General features: G+C 35.8%; 1 protein-coding gene across 5 annotated transcripts in view; it reads right to left on the reverse strand.

The window, feature by feature from the left end:
* Tnpo1 (transportin 1) overlaps positions 1-18746 on the reverse strand; it is a 79876-nt gene that overhangs the window by 40432 nt on the left and 20698 nt on the right. For 4 of the 5 annotated variants that reach the window (XM_047555488.1, XM_047555486.1, XM_047555485.1 and 1 more), the window contains 3 exons: positions 8078-8191; positions 5350-5425; positions 1836-1985 (listed from right to left, as the gene is read on the reverse strand). In XM_047555488.1, coding sequence (XP_047411444.1) covers positions 1836-1985; positions 5350-5425; positions 8078-8191 — 340 coding nt within the window. Of the gene's footprint in view, positions 1-1835; positions 1986-5349; positions 5426-8077; positions 8192-8323; positions 8485-18746 lie in introns of those variants that run through there. The other variant, XM_047555489.1, reaches the window with a different exon arrangement.

Consider the following 18746-nt stretch of genomic DNA (forward strand, 5'->3'; position numbering starts at 1 on the left):
TCTCAAACACTTCTGGTTCCAAGCATTTCAGATAAGGGATGTCCAACCTGTACATAATGTCAAGAAATACAATAATTAAAAATATCCACTACCCACCTTCAACAAGTCATTAATACATGCTCAATCACTGTTTCATCTGTACTTCCATCCACACCACTCACCTTCACAGTCAAAACTTGTTTCTTATCAAATTCGATACATGTCATTTGGAATATATTGCAGTTATGTCTGAAGTTTATTCACTCATTTTTAGTGAAGCAGAGTAAAACAAGTTACTAAATCAAAACTCCACCTCATTGGTTTCTATACTGAAAACTCAGTGGTCTCTCACAATTAGGATACTTACTTACATAACATAAACCAGAACCAAAACACCAAGGATCTTTCATATTCTACAAATAGATACCAAGAAACAAATATTACAGCTATGAATGTCAATTTCATCTCTATTTCAAAATAAGATGTCAGAAGATACTTTCAAGTATGTAAACAATTCTAGGCTATAGATGTAGTTTGGAGGTAGGGTGTGTGTTTAATATGAACAAGACTGTGGGTTTGATTATCAGTATAAGGAAAAAATAATTCTAACATAAACCCAGTTCCAAACATATTCAAAAACCCTTATGAAAGTTAAAAAAAAAAAAAAATCCAGCACTCACTGGAGTATCAATTCTCTTCTTCCCAATACTATTACTTTCAAACTTAAGGCACAAAGTACTGTAGTTTGGACGAAATAATGAGATCCTGTCTTTAACCCTGCCCTCTCCTTTCCTCTTAGCAGAATTGCCTTCTAAGGAAACCTACTTCTTTTCAAATCCCATTTGACCACATGTATGGGGATCTCTCTCTTTGATTTTAAACAGAAAAGGCTAGCACAGACTCTACCATTCTTTTTATCAAGGTCAAGAGGGAAATCTTGAGAGGGTACATGGGGGTATGTTAGAGTAACCTAGAAATCCCTTTCTTCAAACTATAATTATCCTCTACCCATCAAATCTGAAGTCAGTGTTAACAATGGCACTCTTTTTAACATGAGACTGCCTGGAGGGAAATCACAGAATCTCTGCTTTTTAAGAGACAAACAGTACATTTCAAACCTAAAAGACAAAATATACAAAACTAAGAAATTCAGTGAGTATAACTGACTTCCATTTAACCAACCTGCTAAATTAACAGCAGCTTTTCCAGGTCCTTATAAAATATACTTGCTTAACCCTGTGGCATGCTGAACACTGCCCATTAGTAGGCTACTCTGGAGTACTTCCTATTTCTACTGCTACCCACTCATACATGTGCTTGCTAAGAGCCAGTTTTGTGTGTTCCCAAACTGGTTTACAGCAGTTATTATAAACATTTTACTACAATTGACAGAAGGTGTTCTTTTTCTGAAAATAAACTCTGAAAAGACTAAAAAATTGCCATTGAATTAGGTGTGAACAAGACAAATATTATTAGACACAAGGGGAAAAATAGTAAACATATAGAATTCTATACTTAGATTGTTTTTATAACAGGCTTTTCTTTGCATGTAAAAGTATTACACTAGACAGACAATAAGGAACTCCAACTTACAGAGTCAAAGGAAAGGCCTAAATCATTTGTTGATGCTCCACTTGAACTAACTTTCATTTAGCAACTACCAGTGACTTTGGTCTCACTGGGTAAGCTTTTAATGTAATGGTTAACATCGTTTCAAAAGAACTTAAATGGTAATGAAAATGCCCCCATCATAATTTAACATGGAATGCATAATAAATCATTTTCCTATGAAAATGATTTGTCACCTCTAAAAAGAATCCAATTAGGATAAGTCAACTTTTTGTAATGTAACTTACCTACAGTGGCTCTGATCAGAGGAGAGGAGTCACCAATATTATTTAAACATTCACTTTTAATGAAGTCTGTCACACCATTTGGGAAGTTCTGAAAATGTGCTTTCACGTTATTCTTCAAAATGAGGCCACTCAATGATCTTGTGGGTTCATCTGTAATAAAGTAAGAACAGCAATGAGTTTTAAAGTAGTTTTCATCTCAAAATGTTCCAAGAACAATAATTTTAAAAACATTTATTATTCAATGGTTGACTGCAACATTCCAATTAATTTTGCTATAACCAGTTTAAAAAAAAATCGAATGATAACAAAAAAACTATAATGATAACAACAAAAAACTATAAATTATAGTTTAGAATTTCTTAACCTTGGCACTACTGACATTTTAAGGATAACTGTTTGTTGTGGGGCACTACTCTGTACACTGTTAAGATAGGTAGCAGCACCACTGCCCATACAAAAGTATTTCTAGGTAATGCCAGACATCTCCTAGGGAGGCAAAATTGCTCCTTTTTGAGAACCACTAATTTGGTTTAAGAGTTAGTTTACATATGTCACTATACTAAAGCTTTGTTAACGTATATAAACACTAGAGATCTCAAAGTATTAGCCACTAAAAAATCCAATTAAAAATTAAACAGACATCAAAATATAATACATGGGACCACTTTCACATAATGATTGCCATAACTTATGTTTTTCACTCACCTGTGAGCTTAAAAAAAGGCAAAATAAAATTTTCCAAAACTATTTTACAATTAGATTTAAAGTTTAATCCACATAGTTAACAAATTTTCAAAAAGCAATTTAATACTAGAATACAAACCATGTTCTAAAAATTGGCACCATCACCACACTACCAATATTTAGTAATAGTTAACATCTTCTAAATGCTTATTATGTACTAAACGCTGATACGTGCTTTTTAAGTATTTCTGCATTTAAGTCTTAAAACCTTGAGACAGATATTATTAACCCATCTGCATAAGGGAAAAAAACTGAGGCCTGGCCAAAGTTACAGAAGGCCAAATTCCTCAATAATGTGAGGAAGACAAATTATCAACCTCCGTAGTTTGTCTTTAGAGCATACACTTTGAACCACTCTTCAGTATTACCTTCCTCTCAAAGGGCTGAAAGAGCAGATGTAAAAGCCAGGGTGTTGAACAGATGTGCTATTAATACTACTGCTTCAGCCATCTTCACACAAGTAAACACCTTGATCTTGTTCTAATTAGCATTATGCCCTCTAACTGATTGGCATTGAAATCTTCAAGTATAAAGCACATGTAGAGGCAAAAAGAGCAAAATTTCTCTGCACATAAACTCTATTCGAGTCATCACAGGAATATAACCTACCAAGAGCTCTATGTCACCTAAAAACTTGCCATTCACAATTACAACTCATTTCAACACATAACTTAAAAGAAAAACACTTCTAAACACTAAGTTTAAAACAGCTGTGAAATAACTGAACAGATAAGTTCCTCAAGCAATAAGCTTGTTACTATATTAGTGAAATAAGTTAGCCACATGACTAAATGGTATGCATATTTGTTTACAAGTACACATCACATTTATAATAGTCATAAGTTGAAGAGTTAAAAAAAATAACAAGGTGAAACAATTTAACATTAAAAGTATATATTTTCTGTCCAAAATGTTTTAAAAAGCCAACTTCTTTTAAAATTAAGATTTTATTTCACCGCCCCTCAAATTACTCATCTCAGTTCTCCAGATCTAAAAATCCTTCTCCATGATACAGCAATAAGTTTACTAAATAAGCATTTTCATTTAAAGACATGACTTATGTTTCTTCTTTAATGTGGATGGCCACAATGCTAATATTATTACTAAAAATTTTTAAAGGAAAATTAGATATGCTAAATATATGTCTCAAAATCTTCTGGGGGAAAATAATTGATAGGCCCACACAAGTACAAATACCAAGTGTTACATTACTGTGGGAAAAACCTCTATACTAAGAAATAATAGGGTTGGATGTGGCTTAGTGGTGGAGTATTTATTTGCTTAGTATGTATAAGGTCTTAGGTTCGACCCTTGGCACAGTCAAAAGAAATAATCATAAACATACTATCAAATTAGAACATTCATTGCCGATTCAAAAAAATATGTTGAAAGAATTTCTAGTTTTTCAAAACCTAGATTTAGAGTTTTAAATTCCCTATTATGTTTTTCAATCACAAAACCCACAAAATTAAACAGCAAAATCATCTGAAAACAATTCAAAAGAAATCACCATAATGTATACGAATTACCTAAATCTAAATACAAGATTTCTAAGATTTTATTACATGTTAACCAGCATTAACCTGCTAGAGGATGGAGCTGAAATCTTGTCTAACACAGGCATTTTATAGCTGAAAGAAGCAAGTAGAGGTTAAGTGACTTGGTGTCATATTCTAAATAAAACTTGTTATTTCACAACTCCAAGAGCAGTGTTTTTACCATGGCTTCTAAAACACTAATCATTGAATAGGGGGCAGTACTTTCATTCAAGGTCAGTCAATTGTCAAAAAATACCAAGTATTTCTATGGTCTAATAATGTTCCAGGAAGGGAATACTCAAATAATGGTACCAAGAACACTTCTCACTACAATGTAAGTTACTTGAGGACAGAGAACTTTTTTTTTCTACATTTTCCTATAAGTTTACAAACTGCCTGACAGAGATGCTCAGTAAATATTTATGAAATAAAGTCCAGAGGGACGTATCACATGAATTAGAAATAATCATATGAGCATCATTAAAAAAAAAAAAAAAAAAAAAATCAGACTAGTTGGGCTTTAAACTGTCATAGAAGTAAATTTCAAATTGTAAATTAATGAAAAATTTCATGTATACTATTAAAGTTTTAAAAAAGTTACAAAAGTTTATTTATGAATAGAATAATACCATTTTTAATAAAATGTTTCCTGTGGGACTGGGGATTAATTCACAGCCTCATGTATGCTAGGCAAGTGTTCTACCACTGAGTTACATCCCCAACTCTTCAAAATTTTATTTTTAAGACAGTGTCTCAGTAAGTTGCCTGGGCTAGCTGGCTTTGAATTCTCCTGCTTCAGTCTCTTGAGTAGTTGGGATTATAGGTATACACAACTGCATTTGGTTTTTTTTTGTTGTTGTTAAATAATTTAAAAATAAAATATTGTTATTTAATTTCATTTTGGTTACATGACTTTTTTTCTTCTAATGAACAAAAATTCAGTTAATTCTTGAATTTAATCTGTATATAAAAAGAAATCAATACTACACTTCTGTACATGCAATGAAGCAAAACACCAAAGTAGACTTTGCAATACATTCTTCGTTTGCACTCATTAACTTCTTAAACATTTAAATGCTTAAGGGGCAGTAATGCTAAGACTCTGCACATCACATGTATATTAAGCATGTGGTTAATACAAAATGAAATTATTTGAAATGACTAATTCCCAGTATGTCTTAACAAGTCTTAGAGACACTTTTAAAATAGTTATCAACACAAACACTACTTACCTTCAGATTTTAATTTTGTAAGAACAAAAATCAGGTAGTTGTTAAAATCTGGATATTGATTGAGTTGTTCCAGTTTCTAGAACAAACAGTAGTTAAGGAAGCTTCTTTGTGTAATCTAAGGAAGAAATTAAGTACTTTTAAATCTAACAGTTTTTTCTGTGATATTTTTAGTTTTCCACTTTTTACTAATAAGGTATCTAAACTAATTAGTGACTTGTAGTTCAAAAAACACACCTGTTTGTTAAAAAGCCTTAGATGCTTTTACAGATGAAATTATATCAATTATATTCAATACAAAATAAGCAAGTTTCAGCTTCAGCATGCTCAATATGGCAAAACTGTTCTTCAAAACAGAACTCTTAGATTAATTGAACAACTTTAAAACATTCAAACAAAAGCATGGAGATGTAGCTCAGTTAGTTGGGCGTTTGCCTGGATTCAAACCCCAACACCACAGAAAGGAGGGGGGGAAATGAACCAAACCAGTTATTTCAGTATAAAATACAAAAAAGAAAAGCATTTCAAAAAATTGAGAAGAAGTTTTTTAGAGGTGAAGAGCATTTAGGGAAATTAACTTAATAAAACAGCCTTTCAATGTAAAGGGGGGGCACTTAAAAAAAGTCATTTATGCCTAAGCCTATATACACCAAAGCTGTATTATATAAAGTCAGCAACATGTACTATAATAGTTCTACAACCTCTCATTCCAAAAACCTAACATGTCTGGTGACACAAATTTGCAGGTATTTCACCAAGGCTGGCAGGAATGTGGCATAATGCTCTATATTTTTCTTCAAGACCTGACTCTGAACCTCTAATATACTTGCCAACTATTTAACTACACAGAAAATGAAAATGTTTTTTACTCAATAGACCTAAATTTGATTAAATCCGTAATACAAACGCAAGGTATACTATTTTAGCTATTTATCACATATGTGACTACTCGCAAAACATTTAGGGTCTGAATGTAAATTCTAACCAAACATAGTCTTTAGTAAAATTCCAAGGTGTGATTACTTTCTCCAAGAAAAACCCAGACAACAATTACTTGTTTTAATGAAAGGTGAAGATTAATAAATTTTCTATATTTCCTGATAAGGCTTACTATTTTACAACTTGAGCTACACTTAAGTGATTGTAACAGTCTTTCAAAAAGTGCTCAAGCCTATACAAAACAATAATTAAATACATTCTATCTTTAGGTGACACAAAAGAACAGTCATTATTAGCACTGTGAAAATATAAAGCGGTGCATATTTTTAGTTAAAATATTGTTTTCCTCTTTCAGGAACAACAATTTACTTTGTTCTTACTCAGGACATACAGGTTTTTTGTCTTATTTTCTTCATGTACACAATAAACTGTAAAATGACTACTAGAATGGGCCAAGCACAGTACTGGGATATAAAATGTACTTAATGAATATACAGTAAAACAAGAAATTACAATGCAATTCTGGACTTGACTAATTTAAGAATCTAATAACTGTGGCAAACAATACCTACAATTAATTAAATGTCAACTTCTATCACTCAGAGCTTTAACAACACAAGACTGAACTATAAGAGTTCCTGATAAAAGTTCCAACATACCCCTCATTGTTCTTTCTTGAACAACTTAAAAAAATCCAAGCAGATCTAAATTATTATCCCCTCCATTTTTTAAATGGGCAGTGTTACATGAACCAAGAAGCTGAGTACTTATTCTGTCATTTATTGAAGGTTTAGGTTACAGCAATGCAGTACTTCTTTGAAACCCTCTGATAAATATCCTCAACTCAAACAATATGAAAGAACTTACCAAATTCCATATTAGGTAATTTCCTGCTTATTGACAATAAAAATAATAGACAAGTTTTTAAAAGAATTCACTTCTTTGGGCTTAACAGAACACGGGTAAAAAAGGTTACTTATGATCTGGTTTAGTGAATGTTTCCTTTACTGGATCCGGTAAGAACTTTCCCTCAGCGCTGTTTAGGACACCTCAGAATACATACACAGCGGACGTTTTGCCGCTTCTTTTGCCTTTTCTGGCTCTAAAACTGCAGCAACAGGACCGCTACACCAGCACACTCGATAACGACTTAGGTTACAGTGGCACACACAGGTTGGGCCAAAGCTTTAAAAAGAAAATCTCACTTGAGAGTCAGGGAGCTCGCAACAGGTGTTCACAAGAGCAGCCCGGCGTGAGACCCCAACAGAGACCCCTCTCCCCCCCAACCTGCAGGTCTTCTTGCCTTTCAGGGCAAGGGTCGTGGAGAAAACCCCAAGCCCAGCCCCGCAGCAGTTCAAACCCCGCGCCAGCTCCACCCATCCCCAGCCGGCCAGCGGCAGTGCAGCTCAGCGCTCGCAAGCTCCCTCCACCCGGCCTCGCGCGCTGCCGCCCCCGCCCCGCGGGGCGCATTGTGTGGGCCCCGGCCGCTCCCGCCGCGCCGCTCCCCACCCCCTCGGCAGGTCTGTGGCGGGCGGGGACGTGGCGGCCCGCCGCGCACATGTCTCGATCTCGGGCGGCGGCCCGGAAGCCGGCCGCTCGGCGGCCAGCCCCATGCGGCGGCGCCCCGGTAGGGCGCGAGGGCCGCGTGCGCCAGGCGCAGGGCAGGGGCCGCGGCGGCCGGCCTCCCCGCGCAGGCGGGCGGGGAGCGGGTCGGGGGGAGGGGCGGCAAAACCCCCGGGCGCGAGGAGCCCGGCAAGCCGCGCGGGCGGAGGCCAGGCCTTGGGAAGGATACTTGTTGCACGGTCCTCTGGATGGTGGTGTCTGGGGACTGGGACTCCTTCAGCAGCTGCAGGATTTGCTGAAGCCCTTGCTCGTCAGGTTTCCACTCATACTCCATCTTGGTTTGCTGCAAATAAAGCCAGACACAGGAAGAGACGGAGCAAATGTTACTCCCCGTGCACAGGCCGGAGGGCTGCCCGTGCAGGGCAACCCCCTTTCCCCACCACAGCCACCCCATCTCTCCCCAGACGCCTCGGACCTGCCTGGGGTGCCCCAAAGGAAGTCTCGGACGGTGAAGCCCGGCGGAACTGCTCTTAGCAGCTCGGCCGCCAACGTCTGCTGCTGCTGCCGCCGCGGCCGCCAAGCGCAAGGAGCCGACCAGACTGAGTCACCGCGAATTTGCAATCTGGCCCCAAGATCCGCTCACGCGAGCCCCCTGGGTCCTAGTGCCACGCAGATTTCTCTAACCCAACTCATTCCGTTTGGAGTACTACTGATTTAAGGGCAATCAAAAGTCAAGACCTTATTAAAACCTCTTCGAAAACACCTGAAGTAATCTGTCTTGGGTCATTATGTTAAGTAAACATGGTTGAATAAAGACGAATGATTGAAATAGGGAAAAAGGGCCCTTAATTCCTCTGACAGGTCAACCGTAACTGGTAAGAAAAAAAATGTTAACATTTCTTTGATATATTAAGCCACATTAATATTTAAACTAATGATGCATTATAACCACAACCCACGCTTCGAAAACATTAAATGCAACCTTTGTAGAATTTGGCTAGAATAAATTTTCATTCTTTCATAAACTTCAACTTTTGATCTCAATAAGTGAAATTTCATCAGGAAATAACTACATTCCACAACTAAGGACTTAGGACTGGAAGAAAAAAACAAGAAAAATGTAATTTTACAGATGAATGGTGTTTAATTCTATTAGAGTATCTTCACATTCATTTTCTCATTTGTTACTACAACTTAGGTATTGTTTGCCCTACTGTGACAACTAAGGCTGAAAAAAGATCTGAGCAAATTACTACTGTTATCAGTAAAGATTGCGAGAATATAGGGTTCTTAAGCTACAAGCTGAAAGTGCTACCGCCAACGGAAACTATTATATCAATGACGCTTCTTACAGCGAAATGATTAAATAAAAACGACAAATTTAAGTATCAAGGATGAATTATTTAAAAGTCAAACTGAACTTAATAAAGGAGAATATTTTAAATATGACTATTATGTGATGGTCTGGCAGGTGAAATTACTAAAGTCCTAGTAAAGGTTAAAGTATTCCTGACCTTACTATACGTCTCTGGTGAGCTCTTTTTTTAAAAAAATATTTTTTCCTCTCTTCTTCACCTTTATTTTCTACTAAATATCCTGTCATCTGACTTTGCCTACCATCTTCTATTGACTTTCTAAATAACCCAGTAAACTCTTCTTTTGGTGTGGAAGGTTCCGAGGATTGAATCCAGGGGTGCTTTACCACTGAGCTACACCCTCAGTCCTAAACTGTTCTTAAACACAAAATTTAAAAACCAAAAAACTACAACCATCATCTAGACATATCTATTGATATACTGTAGTACCTTTATGTTAGTCTCCATTCTGTGTTTATAAAACACAGAATGTTTATTCTATTTTATAAAAATGGGGTAGTTTTCTTTCCTGACTTTATTACATAATCAATGAAAATATTTTAATGACATAACTATTCCATTGTATTGCTGTTATAATTTCATAAATGTTTAACTGATAATACAGACACAAGTTTGTACAAATCAAACATATAACTAGATGGATTTTTACAAAAGGAATACACCTGTGTGTCCAACACCTTGAGCTCAAGATGGAGATCATTAACTAGTGCCAACCCCTCTCTTGTGCCCATTCTATCACTACAGATTTCTCCCCCTCCCTCTTTTCTTTTAACTTCAATAACTTTTTAAGAAATTAACAAGAGCCACATAATTATAATAAACCAAACAACAAGACCATACAAGGAAAGTTAATTCACTACTACTGGCAAGCTTACCTCTACAGAGCATGTTTAACAGTTTGATATGAATTCTTGTATACGTTTCTCTAGTCTCAAACAGTATATAGTTCTTGTTTATTTTTTTTAGATCATAGTTCATACCACACTAACCCAACAACATTTTTACACATAATATAGTGTGGCTATTATTCCATGCCAACATACATGGCTTTAACTCACTTTTTAATAGATGCACGTTGGTCTTTAGAATGAATAGAGCATAATTTGTCCAACCACTTCCTGAATGATTTCCAGAGTGCCTCTACTTTTTTACAACTATGAACAACACAGAAAAAAAAAAAAAATTCTTGTACCACTGTTCCTACACAATAGTGGCAACCCTGTGGCTTTATTAGGCCAACCTAACAGTTATTACCAGGTTACTTTCTAAAAAGTTAGGCAATTCCTACTCACAATATGAATATTTCATATCAACACCAGCTTGTTCTTTTAAATTTTGTTAATAGGTAACCATTTCTTGTTACTAGTAGGGGTGGGGAACCTAAGAGTCTAGTTCTAGTTCTGGGTTTGAGCTGCTACCATGCACAAAACCTACCTGCTGAAGTGACATTTGAAAGTCTATTTAGACCCTCTGCTGTGCTTTTGAACAAGAGACTAAAGCCAGGGGTTAACAGAGGTCAAGTTTGAAAAGCATCTTCAACGTATCCACCTTAATGATGGCAGCACCATAATATCAGGTCACTACCATGCTTCCCTTTTTATCCCTGCACTAAATAAATAGTATTATTTTTCTTTTTTGAACAGCTTAGTATAAAGAATATCTAAACTGATCAGACTATGTTGACAGGATGATGTTCTATATGATTCAAATTATCTGTAACAAAAGGCTCTCAAAAATATCTGACTGATAATGTGTGAAGAGAGACCCCAGGTCACTTTGAACTTCTCTATCTCTTCTTTTTAAAAACTGTGATAAAATATAAATACATAAAATTCACTGTTTTCCATGTACAATTTAGTGGCATTAAGTATATTCTCATGCAACCATCACCACTAGCCATCTCCAGAACTTACATTTTGATAGCTACTAAAATTAGGAAGAATCTTATTGCATAGTAACCAGGTTAATTAGATAACACCTGAAGTACTTTAAGTTAACCAAGCACACCAGCATTATTATGAGGTAGAAATCATTTATTTATATAATAAACTATGTATCAATGTTAAAATATATTAAATATCAGTTAATACTGATCTTAATCAAATTTAAATAATTACGAGATGAGGCATTTATTTTGTATGCTGAATGTCCCCACAAATAGGTAAATAAAAAAATAAAAAGGAAGTGGTCCTTCAAATTTTTTTCCTTTAGAATATACAAATAACGATGATTGGCATGATTCAATGGTGAGTAAAAAAACAACCACTAAGCAAAAAGGCAGTTCTTTGAAGAACTAAGTGGATAGAAGATGGTATCAGAATGAAAAGCAGCTTTTAAGATGTAAGTTACTGGATACCATTGTGGACCTTCAGAAGACCAAATCATACACTAGATTCCATAATATCTAGCTTCTTCCCTGCTGGAGGGGATGTAATATATAGCCTAAATAGCAAGACAGGCGGTATGGGCTCAACTGACCTAAGTTTGAATCAGTTTTTCAACTCACCTACCTGTAAAAGTTAATCTCTCTGAGCTTCAGTTTCTCAACTATAAAATGGGAATAGGCTTACTCTATAATAGGGTTATAGCCACCTAGAACAGAGTATGATTTGAAGAATGGTTGTTTTAATAATTAAGCCAATGGTTTTCTATTGTCTCCAAGATAAAATCTAATTCATGGAAGAAGGCTCTTGGGGAAATGGTCCATCACCTTCAGGGGGCAGTTTTCATTTTTTAGTTTCCAACTCAGTCCCCAATTTTATGCTCTAACAATTCTTCCTGCACCTCTCATACCTCTCCATTTTTGAATAGGGATTTCCTGTCTGGAATGCCCTCTTCAAATTCGAAAATTTTGCAAACCCCTTCCTACCCTATAGAGCTACCTTCATTCACTATAGTTCCAAATGGTTCTTGAGAGTCCGCTTTGGCACTGTGATTGATACTGAATATCATTTCTCTTCAGTGCATGTTTCTAGGATCTTAAGGGTATTTTCATTACAGAATTATAGTTTATAGCCATTTACATTCTGGAAACTGCCATACTGTATTATAATTATTTCCAGTCCTTTAGATTATGTATTCCTTGAGAGTAGGTTAGTGTCTTTTTGTCCTCTTTGCCTAACACAGTATGATTAAATAAATGTTTGTTGAATAAATACTATTGTTTTGCTATTAATTCAGCTAAATAAATATTAAGTTGAGCAATTACCACGTGCTGGAGATTCAAAGGCAAGTAAAATACAGTTCCTGTCCCCACCAAATTCTCTTTTAGTGAGAGGGATACATGTGCTATCTATGAATGAATTATGACAGAGTATAATAGGAAAAAAGAAGAGCAAATATATTCTGCCAGGAAAGGAAAGTGCTTTTCCCCCAATGGGTTCACAGCTTTTCTTTCCTTTTCATTTCAATTAAATGCAAATAAATATTTGCCAAGCAGTCAGATGTTTCTGCCTGTATGTTGAATCACTATAAATGTGATAAATGTTGCCACCAGTGACACAAAAATTATGAACAATTCGTGGTAGAGTTCCAAATAAAACAAGGTACAATCATCCTTCAATAAGACAATACTTTTTATTCTGGGAAAATTCAATATATATTATAATCCTGCCAAAAGTATAAGTGAAAATTGAATTAGGTTTTTGGCTCCAAAAACTCTAAAAATATTGTTTTCCACCTCCGTGACCATCTAGTGGGTTGCTCACAAGTCATACAGGACTCAGGATAATTCTCTTTTTTATTTATTTTATTTTCACATTATCAAATGTGAGATCTTTATTTTTGGAACTTTTTAATTTTTAAAAAATTTGTTCTAGTTAGTTATACATGACGGCAGAATGCATTTTGATTCATTGTATACAAATGTAGAACAACTTTTTCATTTCTCTGGTTATACAAGATGTAGAGTCACACCATTCATGTAATCATACATGTACATAAAGTAATGATGTCCATCTCATTCCACCATCTTTCCCACTCCTTGCCCGCCTCTGCTTCCCTTCATTCCCCTCTGCCCAATCCAAAGTTCCTCCATTTTTCCCTTACCACCCCCACCCCACTCCCACCACTATGTATCAGCATCCACTTATCAGAGAAAACATTTGATCTTGGTTTTTTGGGATTGGTTGACTAGGATAATTCTTTATGGTGAGCATCTACACCCTCAGTCCTACCCAGTAAATGACAAGAGCACCTTCCAATCACAAGGACAGTCCCAGAGAGCAACACTGCCTCAATGGAGAATGGCTATGGCATGTTAAGTACAAGGGGCTTTAAGGACATTATACTAACCAGTTAGGAAGTCAGGAAAGTGCTTCCCTTAAGTGACTTTTCATCTGAGATCTAACAGGAATTACCAAAAAGCAAATATAAGAGGAGGGCAGATGCTAAGAGGACTTCATAGACCTTGTTAGTAAAGATCCTACAGCTAATAGGAAGTTTGTGAAGGGGGTTTAAACTGATAAAAGACCTGATTAAAAATGGGGAAAGAGAGGTTCATCTTCTGCTCTATAGCTCATTTTCATAATAAAAATGATTTTGAAAAGACCTATAGTGATGTGACCACATTAATGTTTATAGCAGCTCAATTCACAACAGCCAAGTTATGGAACCAACCTAGGTGCCCTTCAATGGATGAATGGGTAAAGAAACTGGTATATATGCACAATAGAATATTACTCAGTCATAAAGAAGAATGAAATTGTGGCATTTGCCAGTAAATGGATGGAAATGGAGACTATCGTGCTAAGTGAAATAAGTCAATCCTAAAAAACCAAAGGCTGAATGTTCTCTCTGATATGAGGATGCCTACACACAATAAGAGAGGGAGGAGGGAAGAATAGAAGTTCATTGGATTAGTCAAAGGGAAATGAAGGAAGAAGGGGATGAAAATGGGAAAGAGTAGAATGAATTAGACATTACTTTCTTACATTGATATATGAATATGCAACCAGTGTAACTCCACATCATGTACAACCACAAGAATGAGAAGTTATACTCCATGTATGTATCATATGTCAAAATATATTCTATTGTCATGTATAGCTAAAAAGAATTAAAAATAATAATAAAAATAAAAAATGATTCTGAAACCATGTCAGGCTGCATGAGGACAGGAAGAGCCACAGAAGACCTAACTGTCCAACCTGCATCTCAAATGGAGCTCCAAGCCTAGCATGGTGGTGTACACCTGTAATCCCAGATACTTTGGGGGCTAAAGTAAGTGGATATCAAGTTTGAGGTCAACCTGGGCAATTTAATGAGACTCTATTCTCAAAATAAAAGGGCTAGAAGTGTAGTTCAGTGATAAAGCTCCCCTAGGGAGTAATATCCAGTATTAGTGGAAAAAAAGGACCTCCAGTTTGTTAGAAGAATGGTGGTCACATTTCAGAGAGCCAAAATAATGGTGACAGCTATTGGTTTTTGACTACCAACCAGTGTTCTAAGCACTTATACAGGTTAACTAAGTTAATCTCAACTCTATGACTCTAACTATGGCATGGTAAGTACAAGGGGCTTTAAGGACATTATATTAACCAGTTAGGAAGTCAGGATCATGCTATAGTGTTACAGTTTGGATCTGAAATGTCCTCCCAAAAGTTCATGTGTTGAAGGTTTGTTCCCCAAATCAGAATGTTCAGAGGGAGGGCTTTCGGGGAATGATTAGATCCATTTGATGGATTAATAATCTGATGGATTACTTGGAGGTAGCAGAAGCTATAGGCAGGTGGGGCATGGTTAGAGGAAGTAGGTCACTGGCAGTGTGTCCTTGGGGATTATACTTGTCCTAGGCCCCTTCCCCCACCTGATTCCTGGCTGTCATAAGCTGAGCAGCTTTCATCTGCCATTCTGCCATGAAGTTCTGCCTCACCTCAGGCTCAAAGAAGTGACCAGCCAACCATGGACTAAAACCTTTGAAACCAAAACAAATGAGCCAAAATAAATCTTTCCTCCTCTAAACTGTTCTTCTCAGGTATTCTGATCACACTGATAAAGCTGATTAATATGTATGGATATATAAATTGAGGCATACAGACCATGATTCAACCCCACTAATCTAGCCTCCAGAGTTCACTCTCTAGGCCCCTGCTAACACTGCTTTTCCAATGGAAACATCCATCTCTGTAAAATGGGAAAGTATTCATTTTTTAAAAATTACATAATAAAGAAATAATATATATACTTTATACCTCCGTGAAGAGATAAAAAAGTAAAAGCCATATTTTGGTATTATAAAAATCATAACATCTTAAAAAGCAGTGTGGATGCAGTATGAAAATATGAGATATTTCAGTAGTATTTAGACTGTTAAAAGTCTAAATCTAATCTTCCCAACATCCCTTTGTTATCAGTAGGTGGCAAGTATTATTTTCATTGAATAAGCAGATAAATCAAAACACAACTTAAGATTTTTTGGGGGGGAGGGGTGCAGGTACCAGGGATTGAACTCAGGGGTACTCAACCACTGAGTCACATCCCCAGTCCTATTTTGTACTTTATTTAGAGACAGGGTCTCACTGAGTTGCTTAGCATCTCACTTTTGCTGAGGCTGGTTTTGAACTCTAGATCCTCTTGTCTCCTGAACTGCTGGAATTACAGGTGTGTGCCACCGTGCCTGGCCAAGAAATATGTTGAATCATTTGCTGAATATGAATCGATATGCAGACTTCCACAGTAAATGTCTCCTATACTTGTTTTTTACAAAAAAGATGTTATCACGAGCAAAGAAGGAAAAACAAAACAAACAAAAAACCCAGAGATATCTAGTGGTTCTAAAAAGAGAATGGTATTTAAAAAACATAATTACTTAATAAAACTTGCACCAAAATTCAGGTACAAAGGGAAAACCTACAAGCAACTGGCTAATATTTTTTAAAAAGAAATTTTTAAACAAAGAATCAAAATGTTGAGAAGGCTGTTAAATAAACTATAGCTATCAGTGGAATCAGAAAACCCTTTGAGAAATTCTATAGAGTAGTCAGAGGTTTTAGATCAGAAAAGAAAAGGGGAAAAAAAAAAATCAAAACTGTTGCACCCAAGCTAGTTGAGGAAATGAACTCAATTGGATTAGAATGGCAGGAAAACACATTTTGTTGTTGTTGTTATTTGGTTTTTGGTACTGGGGACAGAACCCAGGGGTGTTTTACCACGAGCTACATTTGAATCCTATTTATTTTTTATTTTGAGACAGGGTCTAAGTTGCTGAGATTCTTGTTAAATTACTGAGGCTGGCCTTGAATTTAGGATTCTTCTGCCTCATCCTCCTTAGTAGCTGGGATTACAGTATGGCCCACATGCCATTCAGTACATGGGTTTTAAATCATCCTTGATTAATTTAATTAGGGTTAATGGTCTAATTCATCACTTGGAAGAATTATGCCAAGAAGTTAAAAGTTGGCTGAGGAGATAGCTCAGTCAACCCTGGGTTCAATCCCCAGCACCGCAAAAAAAAAAAAAAAAAAAAAGAGAGAAGTTAAAAGTTTGGTTTTTCTGGCATTATAAACTTATTGCCATCCAAGAATTGGAAAATTAATAGAACAAAAAGAACATGGAAAATAGGTTCGTGAAAAATCAAATAAATGTATTTTTGGAGTACAGGGAGACCTTTAAGATTACTGGAAAAATACACAAAAAAATATACAAACAAACATTAAAAAAAAGTTTGATAATAAAAAAGGAGTAAGTGATAAGAAGGAAAGCTTGATGTCAAAATTCAACCCAATCTGTAAGCAGGGTACTTCTTATACTTCAGCTCATTTAATATTCACAACAGGACAATGAGGTTAGTATTAAATCCAATTTATATTATCTCAGGTTCTGAGAGGTTAAGGAGTCTATTCAGCTTGTATGTGACTGAGTATATTCAATATCAGATCTGTGTGATTCCAAAGTCTGGATTATGCCTAGTAACAACAACAACCATGCTATCATTAATGAGGTGCTTCTAGTGTGCCACTTATCATGCTAAGTTCTTCAAATGCATGATCTCATTTAATTTTGAATATGTACTATTATTATCTCTACTTTTGCAGAAGAGGAACAGGCTTAAGGGAAATTAAGCAAAGTATCCAAGGTCACAAAGACAGTAATGAGCAAAACCAGTACTCAAACCCAAACACACCTGACTTCAGAACTAGTGCACTGAACCACACTGCTGTATTATTTTTAATATAGTCACTCCCATGAATATGTGACTAACCCTTAAAAGAACTCAACAGCATGTCAACCATGATTGTTCTTGGGCACTCTTCTCTTTCCCTTTCCATTCCATGCATCATCAAGAAATGAACAACTTTCTTGATTGGTTTCTACTTTGTGCAGTTCGATCACTTCAGGTTGTGATAAGTACACTTTGTTTTTCAAAATTCAAACTTAATTTTTAATTAAACAAAAGGCTAATAGGAATAATACCTCTGTATATTTAACTTTTTAAAAATAATTTTTAATTGTAGGTGGATACAACAATATCTTTATTTTTATGTGGTGCTGAGGATCGAATCCAGAGTCTTGCATGTATGAGACAAGCGCTCGACCACTGAGCCACAACCCCAGCCCCTATATTTAACTTTTGATTATAACATTGTCACCCTCAAAACACTAACTCTGGGTTCCACAACTAATTTAACCTTCACAGTTGGTCGCACTCTCCATGTATATTTAAGTAACTTAAGACCCTGGTTCTCAACACTGACTGCACATTATTATCACTGAAAACTTAGAGCCAGATGAGGACCACTGCATTAACTCAATATATCTGCTCCTGGCAAGTTTCATATTTCTTCCTCTAATGAGTAGCAGTGTTCTAGTACTAGACAACAAGACAAGAGGAACAGAATGCAGACTCCTCTGATTAATATGGAAACATAACTGACAGCTAAAAAAAAAAGTCTTTGATGAAAACCAAAACGTAAGAACATACTGTTTAAAGTTGCTTAATAATTTGTACTACAATAATTTGTACTAAAGAAGCTAGTAAGTGCAATATTTATTTACTTTGCAATTTAACAGTGACAGAGATTGGGTGAGGAGTTGTACTTAAGTTTCATGATAAAAAAGAAAACTTGGGGAAAGCCAAGTTTGGTGGGAAGAATATAAGCATTTATTTCCAATAAATTAAAAGTAAAACAAGCTAGAAAATGATTGGCAAAATATGATTTGAATTTGTAGAGCAAATCAACTTATCCTAAGAATGATAACCACATCTTCCTTCAAGGGGATATTAACTCATTCTTAAAAACTAAAGGCAAGAGCTCTTAAATAAGGAGTCCACATGTTAAAACCCAAATCACAAAATAAGTAAATTAGGTTCCTGATTCTTGTAGCATTGCAGTATTCATCAATGGACTTTACTAGGGATCTTCCACCGCTACATTCGACTGGTGAATTATTTATTTAAATAGTTTCATGGACTACTTTCATTGTCTATGTCAACTCTACTCAAATAGTTTCATTTCTGTGACACAGATTTAAGGGGGAAAAAGAATCTCAAAGTCTTCTCTAAGTATTGATTGTAAATTCCAT

This window comes from Sciurus carolinensis, chromosome 6 (genome assembly GCF_902686445.1).
Source record: "Sciurus carolinensis chromosome 6, mSciCar1.2, whole genome shotgun sequence".
Classification (NCBI taxonomy): domain Eukaryota; kingdom Metazoa; phylum Chordata; class Mammalia; order Rodentia; family Sciuridae; genus Sciurus; species Sciurus carolinensis.